The following is a 14,733-nucleotide window of genomic DNA, read 5'->3' as shown; positions in this document are numbered from 1 at the left end:
GTAAAAATGTGCTTCTTTTTTACCACAATTTTGCACAATTTTGAGCGACATGACATGACCATTTTATGAACACCACTCTAGTGCTACCATAGTGGGAAGGGGGGGCCCAGGCTTGGCGAACAGCCCGGGGCCTATGTTAAAGTTAATTCGCCCCTGGGAAACATTACTGAATTTACTCTGTGACCTGTGAAGGGGCCATTCCACAGTAAGCTGTTATTGTCTTATTGGCTAATGCTATCTATCTACTGATCTACTGGTATACATGATTGTAAGGCTGTACAGAACACTTTACTACAGCCTCCTCTTATCCCCACAGACACAACAGGAAGTCTCAGCTTGGCTTTGGTGGTAAAAATGAAAACTGAAAGATTTCAGGATTACGCACGCAGAGTGGGCACAGCCTCTGCCTGCGCTGCATTTAACATTTTAGCTCTGGAAAAATGTAATTTAAACCTACCCCAGCTCTGGGCTCCATTGCGTGTGGGATTTATGTAGAGGCATTGTACCTCTACATGAACCCTCAGAGCCTCAGCACTGCGGGGACATTTTTTTAAACCTAGAGCAAAAAAAATGCCAGACTTATGAAAGATCCCTCTGTATCTCCATTTCTTTGTATGAGACAAACAGATAAAATGCCAGTCTTAGTAAATTATTTATTTCATGTCTAAGGTCCACAATGGCAAACTTCACTGCCGCAAATGTAGTAAGAGATACACACCTCCTTATACTATTGCTACATCTTTGGCTGCCATGTGCTACTGAACAGAAATATACTTGGCACCTCTATGGTACATATTAATCCTATGGTTGGGTCGAGGAACCCGTGGATTTTATGGGTCTTGAGTTCCCACAGTCCTAAGCTTCTAAACAGAATCAAACAAGTAGTGGTTGAAGCGCTATAATACATCTTATAGCGTATATTTATTCACAATTACATACAGTATACTTGTATACATTAAACACAAACAAGTATGAACAAACTAGGTGGTTATGATTATTTACAAGTGTTGGGGATGAGAGATGGGTCACCCTGTTGTGCCCTGCCTATTGCTGGGGTGGGACCCCCTGATTTAGGTGTACCCAAACGTCAGGAGGGAATAACCCTATACTTGGGTCGTGCTTGTCTGTCCCGTCACTGATGTCAATGGTCTTGGATATATTTAGATCAATACATGACATGACGTAAACAATGGCAGGTATAGAGATAGGTTGTCAATTATTGTTATGAAATCCCTTCTTCCGTTTTTCCAATGTGTTCTGTAGCTACAAGTTCCTCAGGGAATAGGAAGAGTGTTGGTAAATGTTTGGGATATGCCTTAATTGGGCTGAAAGTCTGAACCAATGGAGGCTGATGTTCACATTCTGATGTCAGTCACATCGTTGTATGTGTATGTGGGGGGGGGGTAACCCCAAAGGAGATAAGAGGTGAATCCCCTAGACACTCCAATGTCCGTCAGGTAGCAAATCTGGGAGATGACCCCAAAGTGATGTCCGCTCTACTCATTTGTCCCTTCCTTGTGGCCTGGTAAAGGATCCTTAGATGCTTGATAAGCCTGTTCCAGGATACCAATGTATCACAATGTTTCTCTGTGCAGAGTGATGCGCTGCAGGGCGTGCACTGAAGCCGGTCGGTAGTCTCACTGGTGCTGAGAGCGATGCCGTCTAATAGAGTGTGGTCCGTGCTGAGAAAGCTCATCCACGTGTGTGGGTTTCTGCTACTGACAGTCGGCTGTTAGTGCAGAGGGCCCGTGTATTCAACGTGCCTTCTGCACTAACAGCCGACACTCAGTAGCATATGTATATGTAATTGTGAATAAATATATGCTATAAGGTGTATTATAGCGCTTCAACCACAGTCCCACTACTGCGTACCTCTAGACTAAAATCTACACCATCTATAACCTGGGGTAGATTTCAGATTGTAAGCAATTATTTAATTGTTTATATAAATTAATGCAGTGCATATGCATTGCATCAATGTTAGATTGGTGCTCTGCTAGTACAGCCTGCCATAGCTAAACTGCATCAGCAGATTAGTCATAGAAGGCATGGAGGCCTAATGACTTGAGAAAGCGAATGTTAGTGTGAAACAGTAGGCAGGGAGTGTGCGTTCCTCTACGTCCTGATATATGTTTTTGGATACAATAAAGAGGAAGCTTTTAAGGTGAAGTGCCGCAGTATGTAATCTTCTTGTATATACTTATATGGGCCTATGTATTAATCTGAGCACCACCTGCAGCACTGATGAGATGTAATTGCACACCTGACTGAGCACAAATGCCTGGGACAAGTAGTGCTGGTGAGATAGCTAACTGTGGATGGAGGCCTAATCGGCCTCAGGCCGTTATGACAACTGGTTGGTGGAGAACTGTTCAATTTCTACGGTCACTATTGATCACAGCATTTGAATAGTTAAATGAATGGCATCAGCGTGATCTCTGATGTTGGTCATTACCAGTAAGTGTCTACTACAGATACTCACCTGATGCCCAGCTGCTGTACATGTTACAGGTAATATACAAATCTGTTGCATTCACGAAACACATACTGATGCAGTTGAAGTGCAATGTGACAACACAGCCTGTCACAAGCTGTGATTCATTAGATAAGCACTTCACTTGACTACCTTCTCTCTCCCTAGCAATCTCCTGTGACCATAATTAATCTATCTATGACCTACTTGCTACAATAAAATAATAAAAAAAGAGGGGATGTCAGGACATGGCACGAGACGAGACAGTGGGCCCTGATACTGAACCCACCCTCTGTCCCTACCTACTTGCCTCAAATGGCCCTAGGCAGCCGCGGACAACCACAAAGACGCTCCCTTACTAGATATGTGCACACAGAACAAGACAGACAAACACAAAAAAGGGAAGTCAGGGAGCCAAGTCAGAACCAAACGGACAGTACAAAATCAGGAAATAATCGAATAGTCAAAGGTCAGGGGGGACGTCTGGTAACAAGACGAGCAAGCAGAGGAATTAGGAACGGGCATCTCAGGAATAGATGGGGGATCTGGGATCAGGGTATGATCCTCAATAGCCAGTAGAGAAGGAATTGCTCAGCTTTCTTTTATGAGGATCAAGATCCCGGTCCAGATCCCCATTGGACCCGTGCTCTGATCCTCAAGTTTCTAGACAGGCAGAGGAATATATCAATCAAAAGACTTGACACCAAGCTACTGCACATTCCTGACAGGGGAGCTCCAGAAACTTAGAAGTCTCATTTTTTGCCCTCTGCTACATGTTGCACAAGTAGTAGCAAAGAACCAAAATAAATGTATTATGAAAGGAAGGAATAAAGTATTTCATATAGAGAAATATACCTGAAACATCTCGGTGTGAACTGTAAAGTTTAGTCAGAAAGGTGCTGTGAGGATAGTGAATTATGAATTTTCTGCTTCCCTTTCTGTTCAGAGTCTTTTGATGAAAACACTGTGAATAGTCATAATTCAGGTAAAATCACTGCATTACAGTATAATCGCCTTTTATTTAGACCTGGGGTTTGGGTTTCATTTGCATTGATCATGTTGTTGCCTCAAGACTTCATCTAAACGTTCGAACTTCCCTTTTCCCACTGCACAAATTAATTATTTACATTAAAGGGATTGTCCCAGGACCACGAAAAATATTGTGTGTAGTTCAACGGTGTGTGGGGAAATAAATATTCTATATCTATAGCAATTGATTTAAAATTCTGTTTCTGATATGAGATATCTTACATTTATATAAGTAAAGAGACAGAAAACAGAACCACACACAAATTCAAAGAACTATATCACTCTAACAATGGCCAATGTAAAAGGATATTCAGGGAAACTAGATCCCATAGCACTATCTATTAGTTAGAGCTCTGCAGCTCTGTGTGAGGCACTAGTTTATATACAGACTGGAAAAATGATCAGTGATAAGTAAGGAGTGACTAAAGGCCAGACTGCAATACATTCCTGGTAAATATAGCTCCTTTCTAGTCACATGATTACACTTTTTCTATTTTATGTTAGTGAGATAGTCTCTTTATTTCCTTTGTGAAATTGGACTTGGCTTACATGTGGTGAAATTAGAACCAGGGCTATGTTCCCACTACGTAAGAGACCGGCCGTTCTGTGACCCGGCTGGTTCACGGAACAGCGGGTCTCTGCAAAGATCATTCCGGCTGGTACTTAAGTACCGGCCAGATGATCTTTCCGGCCGCAGTGTTCTGATGCGGGTGCATCAGCGCGCGCCCGCATCAGAACTTCACACAGGACACAATAAAGCAAGCGGCCGGAGCCACTCGCTTCATTGTGTGAACTGACAGGTCTTTTTGCCGCCGCTATTCACTGAATTGTGGCCGCAGAAAACTGACGTGTCAGTTCATTGCGCCGCAGTATGGGATCCCGGCCGGAGCGTATACTATGTGTATACGTTCCGGCCGGGATACCATAGCAGTGAAGGCAGTGTTCCACACCGTACAAAGTACGTACTTTTACGTAGTGGGAACACAGCCCAGAAGTGAATTCGGGTTCAGAGTAGTAAACAAGACAAACTTTGAACAAGGTTATATCCTAAGACTCTTTTCTTTAAACAGCATTTACTTATGTTTAAATCTATCAATTTACAACATGTATGTGCCCTGAATGTGTAAATAATACAATATATTGCTTATTGAAGGATGGAGGGGGAAAACTACGCGGCAAGTACCAAGTATTTACATCAACTACAACAGTGACCATTAACGTTGAAGATGTACAAGACTCACCACCAGTGTTTGTAGGAACACCATACTACGGTTATGTCTATGAGGATACTATACTGGTAAGGTTAAAGTTTAAGAATGTGTGTTTTAGATCTGTTTGTGTTTCAGAGCAACTTAAGTTTTTATTACTTAAATATTTTCAATGTGTACTACAGCTTGACTTGACGGCCTATTGTTAGGAAATGCCACCAATATCATTAGAAGGTTGTGTTGGTAATGGAGAGGTTGCAAGACTCGTACAAGGGCTGTAGGTGACTGGCAAGGGTTCCAGGCATTGGACCTCACTAATCTGATATTTATGGTGTAGCGTATAGATCTACATCTACACAGTAAAAAAAAATATTATATGTATGACCGCTCAGTACAAGGGCAAAGAGTTCAGCAATAGACTAATGTCTCTGCTGCTGTACGCATATTCCATTGTGTACACTCATAGCATATTACAGAACTGAATATGCATAGAGAAGCAGGGAATCCAGTATGATTCCAGACTCCCTGTTACTGTGCTGTTACAGGTGCTGGCACTGTTATATGCGTCAGTTTCCTTATAAGGGCGCAGAGACATCTGAAAGGAAGCACAGAACAGTGATTGGTCAGCTCTCTTTTTTTACTTCATTTTTTTGAGAAGATTGGGTGGTGAAGCTTATCACTAATGAAGGGTACAGGAGTCAGGATTATGACTATTTATGTTCGAAGGAGGCACAGATCATCACAGGAGGGGGCATCACTATTGGGGGCACAGAAGGGACAGATCATCACTATTGGGGGAGCACAGGTGGGGGACTCATTACTGCTGGGGGTCACAGAAGGGTAAGATCATCACTACAGGGGGAACAGAAGAGGGATTCTCACTACTGAGGGACATGGGAGTTTGGATCATCAATACCGGGAAGGAACAAGAGGGGCAGATAATCACTACTAGGCCACAGGAGTTAGAGTAATCTCTACTGTGGGGCACATAAGAGGAAGATCAATACTGACGGGCACAGGAGAGGAGAATCATCAATACTGGTAGCCACAGGAGGGAAGTTTATCACTACTAGGGGGAACAGGAGGCGCAGATCATCATTACTGGGGGCACAGGAAGTGGCATCACTACTGTAGAGCATAGGAGGAAAAGATTATCAGGGGACACAGGAGGGGGATCATTACTACTGGGGGCATAGGAAGGGGATCATCACTACTGAGTGGGTAGAAAGGAAGGTGTTAAGCCACTTAAAGGGGAACTGCGACAAAACTTGTTTTTTCAGATAAACTCATCCATGCTGAGCTAGAGGCTGCCACAAGTGGTTGTGAACTGCAGGTTGGTTCAACAATTCCCCTTCCTCACTCCTGTGGGGCGTTTATTTGGGGCATAATTACTCAGTGCCTACGGTAGCATGAATTTAAAATACAGGCCTAGTGGTAGAACAATGATGAACAGCTAAGGGAAAGCAATGCGCTCCAGAAATTGTAGTACTGAACAACTGCTCAACCGAAAGTACAAAACTAAGACTCTCAAAACAAGTGGATTTTTGGTGGTCTTTGAACTGGGACAGAAGAGTAAACAATGCTATATGCTTCTGAAGTATATATATATATATATATATATATATATTACCTGATGTTAGAAAGTCCTGAAAACCCCTTTAACTATATAACTATGTTATATAAGAAGTAAGAAGTAAACCTAAATCTGATTTTAATACCTTACAGAATATGTTTTACTTTACTAGGGATCGGAAATACTTACTGTGATTGCTTTTGATGGAGACAGAGGAAATCCCAACATTATAGAGTATTCACTTTTGGATGGTAAGAAAAAAATTGATAATCAATGGTTCACAGAGTTCAACCAATCAGTGCGCTGTTCCACCTCAGCCACTGATTGGTTGAGCAGGACGTCAGGGGCTGGGAGCCACAGAAACAGGCAGTTTTGCATGTACTGCAATTCTGTAATCCAAAAACTTTATATGCTGTGGTCTATAGAGAGAGAATGACAGAGGAAGGGAGCTCCCACTGTCATTCTGCAGCACTGCAAAACTGCATTTTGATGTCTGTTGGGAGATGTGGTAAGTTATACTTACCACTTGCATTTCATGTCTGTTTGCTGGCACCATACACCAGACTGGTCCACTCAGCCAATCAGCAGCTGTAGTGGTGTCCTGCCTCAATCCCTTTAACCTCCCCCTGTCACTTTCGGCACACAGTGATGGTTGTCATGCCACCTGGATGCCTAATATAAGCTCTTAGGGCTGCTATGGCTATGCTATGTATTAGGCTGTGCCAAAGGCATAGCCTAATACAGAGTATTGCCTGTCAGTGTGTAAGCCCATCGTCCCACAATGTTTTTTCCTGTCCATCTTTTTAAATAAAAAATTACACCCATCATCAAAATGACGTCCTTCATTCGTTTCATTCCGTCATTCGTTTCATCATTCTGTTGACTTCAAAGAATTGAGGTCAATTAAAATGTGGCAATAATGGATATTTTTTTTAGAGAGAAAATGCTGATACTTTTTCTATTTTTTTACTTAGTTAGTGTGAACATAGTCTAATACTGACATGCACTAATAATGCTTTGGTATACTTCATATACCAATACATTAGATAAAAGTCACTTTAAAAAGTGTAAAGAGGAGTAAAAGCAATAAAATAAAATAATTGTTAAAAAAATTAAAACCATTTTTTTCATATAAAAAAAATGTTTAAACCCCTCCCCCCACCACCACCAAAAATGCCCCAATAAAAACTATACCTCTTTCTTCAAAAAAAGAAAGTCATCATACAGCTACGTTAATGGAATAATTAAGAAAAAATTACAGCAGACACAAAAATAAAATTTTCACAAAAATGCTGAAAAAATAACTAAAATATAAAAAGAACTATACATATTTCTTATCAGTATGTTCGTTCTGAACCACAGAATAAAGATTAAATGTTATTTTAACTTCGCAGTAAAAATTGTGGAAAAAATATTTAAAAATTGATTCAAGATATGTACCCGAAAACTATAAAAACTATAAAAACTACAGCTTTTCCTGTAAAATATAAGGCCTCTTATAGCCATACATATAGAAAAAAAAAAGTTATGACTGATGGGAATTTTTTTTATCCTTTTTCAAAGGTAAAATTAGTTCTGTCACTTAGACATAATGCATCAGAGTTAGAAACCTTAGAAACCAGCAAGATTTACTGAAGACACACATTTAAAATTATCAACAAAAAAGTGACATTCTTGGAGGGGTTTTTCCAATTTCAATGCAACTGTTAAGTGGTTAGTTTAACAGTCCTATTCAAAATCTTACGAAAAGATACTCAGGAGATTCACCCACCTTTAGGCCCCGTTCACACTATGGAATCAGTGCCGAGATTCCACGCGGAACCCCCTCTCTGCGTGGATTAGGTGCCGAATCCTGCCTTCAATGTCTTTGAATGGGAGGGCTCGTGCCTCTGCTCTCCGCGTCTCTCTGACATGTCAATTCTTTGAGCAGAGAGGCGCAGAGAGCGAAGGTTCACAAGCCCTCCTATTCAAAAAAATTCCCACACGGAATCTCTGCGCCAATTCCGTAGTGTGAACGGGCAAACACAGATTGTTTTGTTTTCTAGTTTTGTATGTTACTTATGGATGCATTTAATGATCCTACTTTCCGATTGTAGTAGAGTGGGAACAAGAGGTACAGCAAAACTGTATGTTTACTATAGGTGGTTCTATCAATAACACACCATTTGATCACCAGCAAAATAAAAAAAAATGAAAACCAATATTGTTTTACTTTATCGTCTTGCAAAACTAACTACACAGAATAACAATATATCTTCTGTATAACTTTTTTTTCTATTGTTGACAGGAGGTGATGGAGCTTTTGATATAAACAATATAACTGGCACAGTCACTGTCATTAAAAATCCCAATGAACTAAAGAAAGAAGTATATGAGTTGAAGATCCAGGTGCAGTGTTTTTTTTTTTTTTTTTAGATTGCCATATATTTTAAAATTTTAGTCTAGACTGTTGTCATTACTTTCTTGTTTTGAAACACGCAGGGGTTATCAAATGTATGGGCAACATAACTTTATTGGTTGGTGTGGTTAACAATTCCATTGCAGGGGAGGGAGATGAGCTGTGAGTGCGAAGCTGCGATGGCCTGTTTCATGCCTTACTGGCACTTCGTCTGATGTCACTATGACATTTAAATTTTTAAATTAAAAAAAAAGCATACTCATAGTTCACCCTGGGAGGTCGAAGTCCACGGGCCAAAGTAAGTGTCTGTACAGTTTACAAAAAAGTGAAGACCCTGTTTACAAATACTTACACGCTATGAGGAGTGCCAGAGGTGACACAATAGGAAAAACCCCTTTCCATTGAATACTATGACACCATATTTTAATGCTATACATATTTAATGCTTTAATGCACCTACTATAAAAACTACTTCTGTGCCTTCATGTTTGTGTCTCAAGATTTCATCTGTACTTCTATGACAACATGTTAGACCCATCCATATACTTTTTGGTAATCTAAATGTATTAATCTATACATATCACTCTATGGCTGTTGTTTTCCGTAGGTGTCTGAACTTACCCCTGATGGGGATGTAGTGGGTCAGGCCTTTACAGTTGTGACCATAAGAGTTGTAGACCTGAACAATCACCCTCCAACATTCTATGGGGAAAATGGACCACAGAATCGGTTTGAACTTACAATGTATGAACATCCTCCAGAGGGAGAGATACTGAGGGGACTTAAAATCACTGTGAATGATTCAGATCAGGTTTGTATATTTATTGAATTCAAGTGTTAATGTTCTAAATGCATACTGTACATATATTATTTTACATTTTTTTTCCTCATTTTTCTTTATTTTTTTTTTAATTATAGGGTGCCAATGCCAAATTCAACCTGCGTTTGGTTGGACCTGGGGGAATTTTTCGTGTAGTGCCGCAAACTGTATTAAATGAAGCACAAGTGACAATAATTGTTGAAAACTCGGCTGGAATAGATTATGAAAAGTTTCATCTGTTAACTTTTAAGGTATGTTTCTGCAATTATTTCAGACATTTTATTGTAATCTTGCACACAGTGCTGCATATCAATGGATACCTTTGACATGGAAAATGATTTTAATATATTAGTAGTCACTTTAAAGGAGAAGTCACTGCGGAATCTGTTGGCACTATACAAATAATTAATTTCTTATTAAAAAATTTTAAAAAATCATGGGTAGGCAAGAGATTTGTGAGAATAATAAAGAATGTATACTTACCCATCCCCGTGCCCTCGCAACAATGCCTTACCAATCCCTGACAGACACTGGCCTCCTGCAGCTCCTGCTGCTGCAATGTCATGGCCTCGCTGATGGATTGCCCACTCAACCAATCAGCGACGGCGGTGGGACACCGCTGCAGTCACTGACTGGTTGAGCGGGCAATCCATCGGGGGGATGCAACATAGCAGCAGGAACCGAGTCAGTGACGTACCATGAAGTCGGTCAGAAAATTAATTTCGGCGACTGTCCAGAAGTGGTGAGAATGCCACTACGGGGGCACAGGGACGAGTAACTAAATATTCTTTAGTATGTTCCCTCACCTCCCTGACTGCTAGTATTTTTTTTTTTTTTTTTTTTGTGAGACTTCTCCTTTAAGTTAAAAGTTTGCAACCTTTATTTCTCCACTTATTTTCAGACCATCTTATTTGCAGTTTGCAGTCTGTTCCTTGGTTCAGAATCTTCTCATGTGAATGTGTTCTCCCAGTAATACATCCAAGAGTAAGATCTGTGCTTTCAGGATCATAGAGTTGTGTTGCTCTGAGAGCTCTGCTTTTTTCTACTCTTGTACACAGCGCGTGTGATTGTACTTTCTTTTTCCCCAATCTACAGCCTATGTAAGCTGCCCTTTATGTATGCTCTAGCTACTCTCCACACTCTTGTCTGCTTTGTACAGCTCCTTCCCTGCTTCTATAACTTCTACATTTTAATTTTACATTCATGAAACAGAAACACACCCCCCCATTCTGAATACCTTGGGGGACATTTTCACTGCATTTATCATGACCACTGATGTTTTCCCTTTATAGCTTACTTGTTTCATCTGGACATTTCACATACTCATTTATCCTCTAGCTTCTTGCCATTGAGGTCAACACACCAGAAAAATTCAGTTCAACAGCTGATATAACGATCCACCTTCTTGATATCAATGACAATGTTCCAAAGTTCTCATCGGAGTATTATGTCGCTAGAATACCAGAGAACTCCCCTGGGGGCTCCAATGTTGTGGCTGCAACAGTAAGTCATCTCTGTTAAGTGTATGTTTACTGTAATGTATAATAGATACACAAAGGGAGATTTATCAAGCTCTTTTAGGGCCCGTTCACACTACAGAATCGGAATACCAAATCCCGAATGCTATGTCTTTCACTGGGAGGCCTTGCGCACCTCCGCTCTTCCTGACTTTACGCCCAAAGAATTGACATGTGTGTCTGACAAATGTGTTGAACGGAGGCTCGCGAGACCTCCCATTGAAAGACATAGCAGGCAGAATTCGGCCAATTCCATAGTGTGGAATGGGACCTTATAGTAACATTCTTTGTTTCCCATAGCAAGCATAGCTTAGCTATCATTTCTCATGTTTCAACAAAGAATCTTGATAAATCTCCCACATCTTTCTACATCTTTGTTATCTTTATGATCTGTGCTGTACTTCTTCAAAACACTAATTTCTTCAGATGACTCATGTTACCTATATTTCCCTGGATTGGTCCCTTAAGGCTATGTGTCATTTAATTGCAGAAGATGGCCATCTATTGATAATGGCGTCTACAAATAATAATCATGATCATTAAAGGCGTTCGTCAATACCAATAGGTGGCCGACTTTTCCCACTAAAATCCCTTAGTGGAAACATAGCCCTAAGATGTTACAATATATGTGAGCTGGGTTATGCTACAAGTACGTCAGTAAGATTTAATTGTTATTGTGTAAATTCATATCACAATTTGTGCATTTGAGGTGCAGATACACTGGAAAAATCTCTAAATGATGTGCCATGAGGTGAAATAAACAACAACTGTGAAGATGAGCAAGTTTATTTGAATGGTCACAATCTATTACAGCCATACACCCAGCCTATTCTATACAGTGTGTGAATTGCTAACCAATGCCCCATTGACTTAGAATAGAGCACATTATTGTATTGAAAATATGGCTATATTTTAATCTGAAAATGATTTTTATTTTATTTTATAGTGACCGTAAACGTAGCCTAAGACTGCTTGATAAATTTCCCCTTTGTCTTTGGCAACCAAAGAAATTCACATAGAAATGTTTACTTCTAGTGATACCTACAGCCTAAGGCTACGTTCACACAGTGTAATACAATGGCTGTTGTTTGACATGGCCCTGTATTATGTCTTCCTCCAGCCAATATTGCATTATTATTTTGCACCCATAGAATCTGTTGGCCGTATCATTAACAACAGCCAATATTCTTTTGAACTCAATAGAACTCAATGAATTTAGAAACCTATGGCCGCTTTAATTGACCGGCCGCAGTTTCTTGAATTCATTACACTATATGAACATAGCGTCAAGGAAAAAAATCTCAAATATATTTTACTTGGGAATATAGAGCAATTTCCTCTCTTATATTGTGATTGTGATTTTTGATTTTGTTAAAATGAAAGTAAAACCTCTTTCCCTGAAATACTGAGTGGAATTATCAGATGATATATATTTGAGAAAAGTCATATCTGTCACTTTATTGGGTTTTTCTCAGAACCTTATAGGACCACTCTAACAAACTATGGTCAACATAGTTCAATATAACACCATACCATAAAATACCATTGACATTACCTAAATGCAATAAATACTGATTTGTTAAAGGACAGCATAGATTCCCCTTTACAGGGAAAAGAAGTATAGGGTCCGTTGGATTTCTGTACACTTGCTTCTTTGTCTTGATGCATTTTTTTTTCATCAAGAAGTCAAGAGAATGTTGTTCATAAGATAACTATATCCTTTCTAAGGTTAGCATAACAGTGTTTGAAAATGGTCGTAGTACTTTTAGGCACGTAAGGGTCCCGATAAATAAATATTTTTGGATTTTTGTTTTTACATTGTTATTATTATTATTATTTTTTTATTATATTTATTTATTTTTAACAGGATGTTAATCAAGAATTTAAAGGGTTTGTCCGGTCATTATTGATGATTAAACATTCTGCTGGGACTTCAGGGAACCTGAAAAACGTGTATTCTTACCAGGCTGCCCAGTATCTGGTATATTCCGCAGCTCCAGCTGCATGTTTATTTATCACTAATGACTGGAAAACCCTTTAAATTGGATTATAATTATTCTTATCATTATGCCATTTCACACTACCTACCTGACAATGTATTGTGTATATAGAAGTATCTGAACATTGAGACTTATGTTCCCAAATCAGGCTTTTATCTGAAAAATAATGGTCTATGCCCAAGGCATTTCATCAGCTGCAGAGCTACTATTCTTTAATAAGTCAGGTTTTTAGTTCAGACACCACATGGCCTACTTTCTTTTTACTCTGATCGCTACACTCTTCTATAGAATAATGTCATTTAAACACATGACATACCAGCAGCAGCATCTTTAGGGAGGTCTGTGCGTTCCCCTCGGCTATTTCTGGATAGGAATGTGGCCTATTGCCTGGGAATACTAAATTGAACTTGTCATTAGTTTTAAAATACCTGCCTTTACACAAGGCAATAATGATTTAATCTTGAATGAGCTCTAGGCAATGTTTTTATCGCAGATTACGGGATAGACACTTAATCCTTGAAGCATAAGACAAAAATCCTTTTAGTGTCACTGTCTGGACGATACCACTTCATCTGCCTGACTACTATTTAGGTAGATGTGTCTGTTAGTCTACTTTCTGTTGAACAATCCCAACAAATTGAAACTTGAAAATAGAAGATTTCTTTATTTTATAAATTTATACACCAACAAAGTGCGATCTGGCACTTACGCCAGAGGGCTCATGAGTGAACGCAATGTACAAACCCCTAAACAGTTAAATAATAAGACCTTATATTTGCTCAAACTGAACTGACCCGATAAGGGACGTCTCATTCTATAGTCAGTTTATTGATGTGGCTTTTATTTTTTGTGGAAATGTTCTTTATAACAAAAATTACCAATAGATTTTGTATCAAAGGGCAACTAAAGTGTGCTCATAAACATGTGCTCTATACTGAAAAGCAAACACTATTAACAATCAACATTGCCAGCATTACTTTTCTAAAACAAAAATTACAATGTCTTCAACCCTTAGTGGCCTGGCCAATTTGAGCCTTTTTGCCCTTTTTTTTTTTTTATTATTTATCTATTTATTTATTTTCATTGCATTTGAGGAGCTATAACTCTTCTATTTTTTCGTCGACCATGTGGGGGCTTGTTTAAAGAGGGACAGGTTGTATGTTTTTAACAGAATCATTTTGGTGTTTACTTGGGGTACAGCATTCACCATGCAGGATAAAAGATGATCTAGTTTTAGAGTTGTTATGGACATGGTAATTTCAATTTTTTTTTTACAATTTATTAATATTACTTTAAAGGGAAATTCATGCATTTTTATTATTTTAGGGCTAAATATTATATTATTCACCCCTATCATTATTTTCTTATCTTGTTATTGTTCATCCATGCAAACAACTGTACAAGTAAGCATTAGTTTACAGTAAAAAATCCCTATACAGCCCTGCTCTCTTAGATATCAGTTTGAGGAATCCTAAAAAAAACGTGTTAGCGCTCCTGACATGGTTGTTAAACAAATACTTGTATACCCCACAAAGCAACAATTCTAGATTTTTTTTATGAAGTTGTCAACAGTACATTTCCAGGGGGAACAGGCAGAACAGCACAATGCAATGCTCAAAAAGGTTCTGCAGAATTGTTCTTTCACAAGGAATACAAATGCCTAGTGAAAGTGACATAGCAGGAGAGCCGGCAGGTCCTCTTACATTTTTAAACAA

At 39.2% G+C, this 14,733-nt stretch overlaps 1 protein-coding gene across 1 annotated transcript in view; it reads left to right on the top strand.

Moving 5' to 3' along the window:
- CDHR1 (cadherin related family member 1) overlaps nt 1-14,733 on the top strand; it is a 67,001-nt gene that overhangs the window by 20,516 nt on the left and 31,752 nt on the right. Inside the window, exons 8-13 of the mRNA XM_069979222.1 lie at nt 4,656-4,799; nt 6,456-6,534; nt 8,571-8,671; nt 9,289-9,492; nt 9,600-9,752; nt 10,840-11,004. Of these exons, the coding sequence (XP_069835323.1) occupies nt 4,656-4,799; nt 6,456-6,534; nt 8,571-8,671; nt 9,289-9,492; nt 9,600-9,752; nt 10,840-11,004 (846 nt within the window). The remainder of the gene's footprint in view (nt 1-4,655; nt 4,800-6,455; nt 6,535-8,570; nt 8,672-9,288; nt 9,493-9,599; nt 9,753-10,839; nt 11,005-14,733) is intronic.

The sequence above is a fragment of the Dendropsophus ebraccatus genome, chromosome 8 (genome assembly GCF_027789765.1).
Source record: "Dendropsophus ebraccatus isolate aDenEbr1 chromosome 8, aDenEbr1.pat, whole genome shotgun sequence".
In the NCBI taxonomy this organism is placed as follows: domain Eukaryota; kingdom Metazoa; phylum Chordata; class Amphibia; order Anura; family Hylidae; genus Dendropsophus; species Dendropsophus ebraccatus.
The sequence above is the reverse complement of the archived record's forward strand: the minus strand, read 5'-3'. Positions and strand labels throughout refer to the sequence as shown.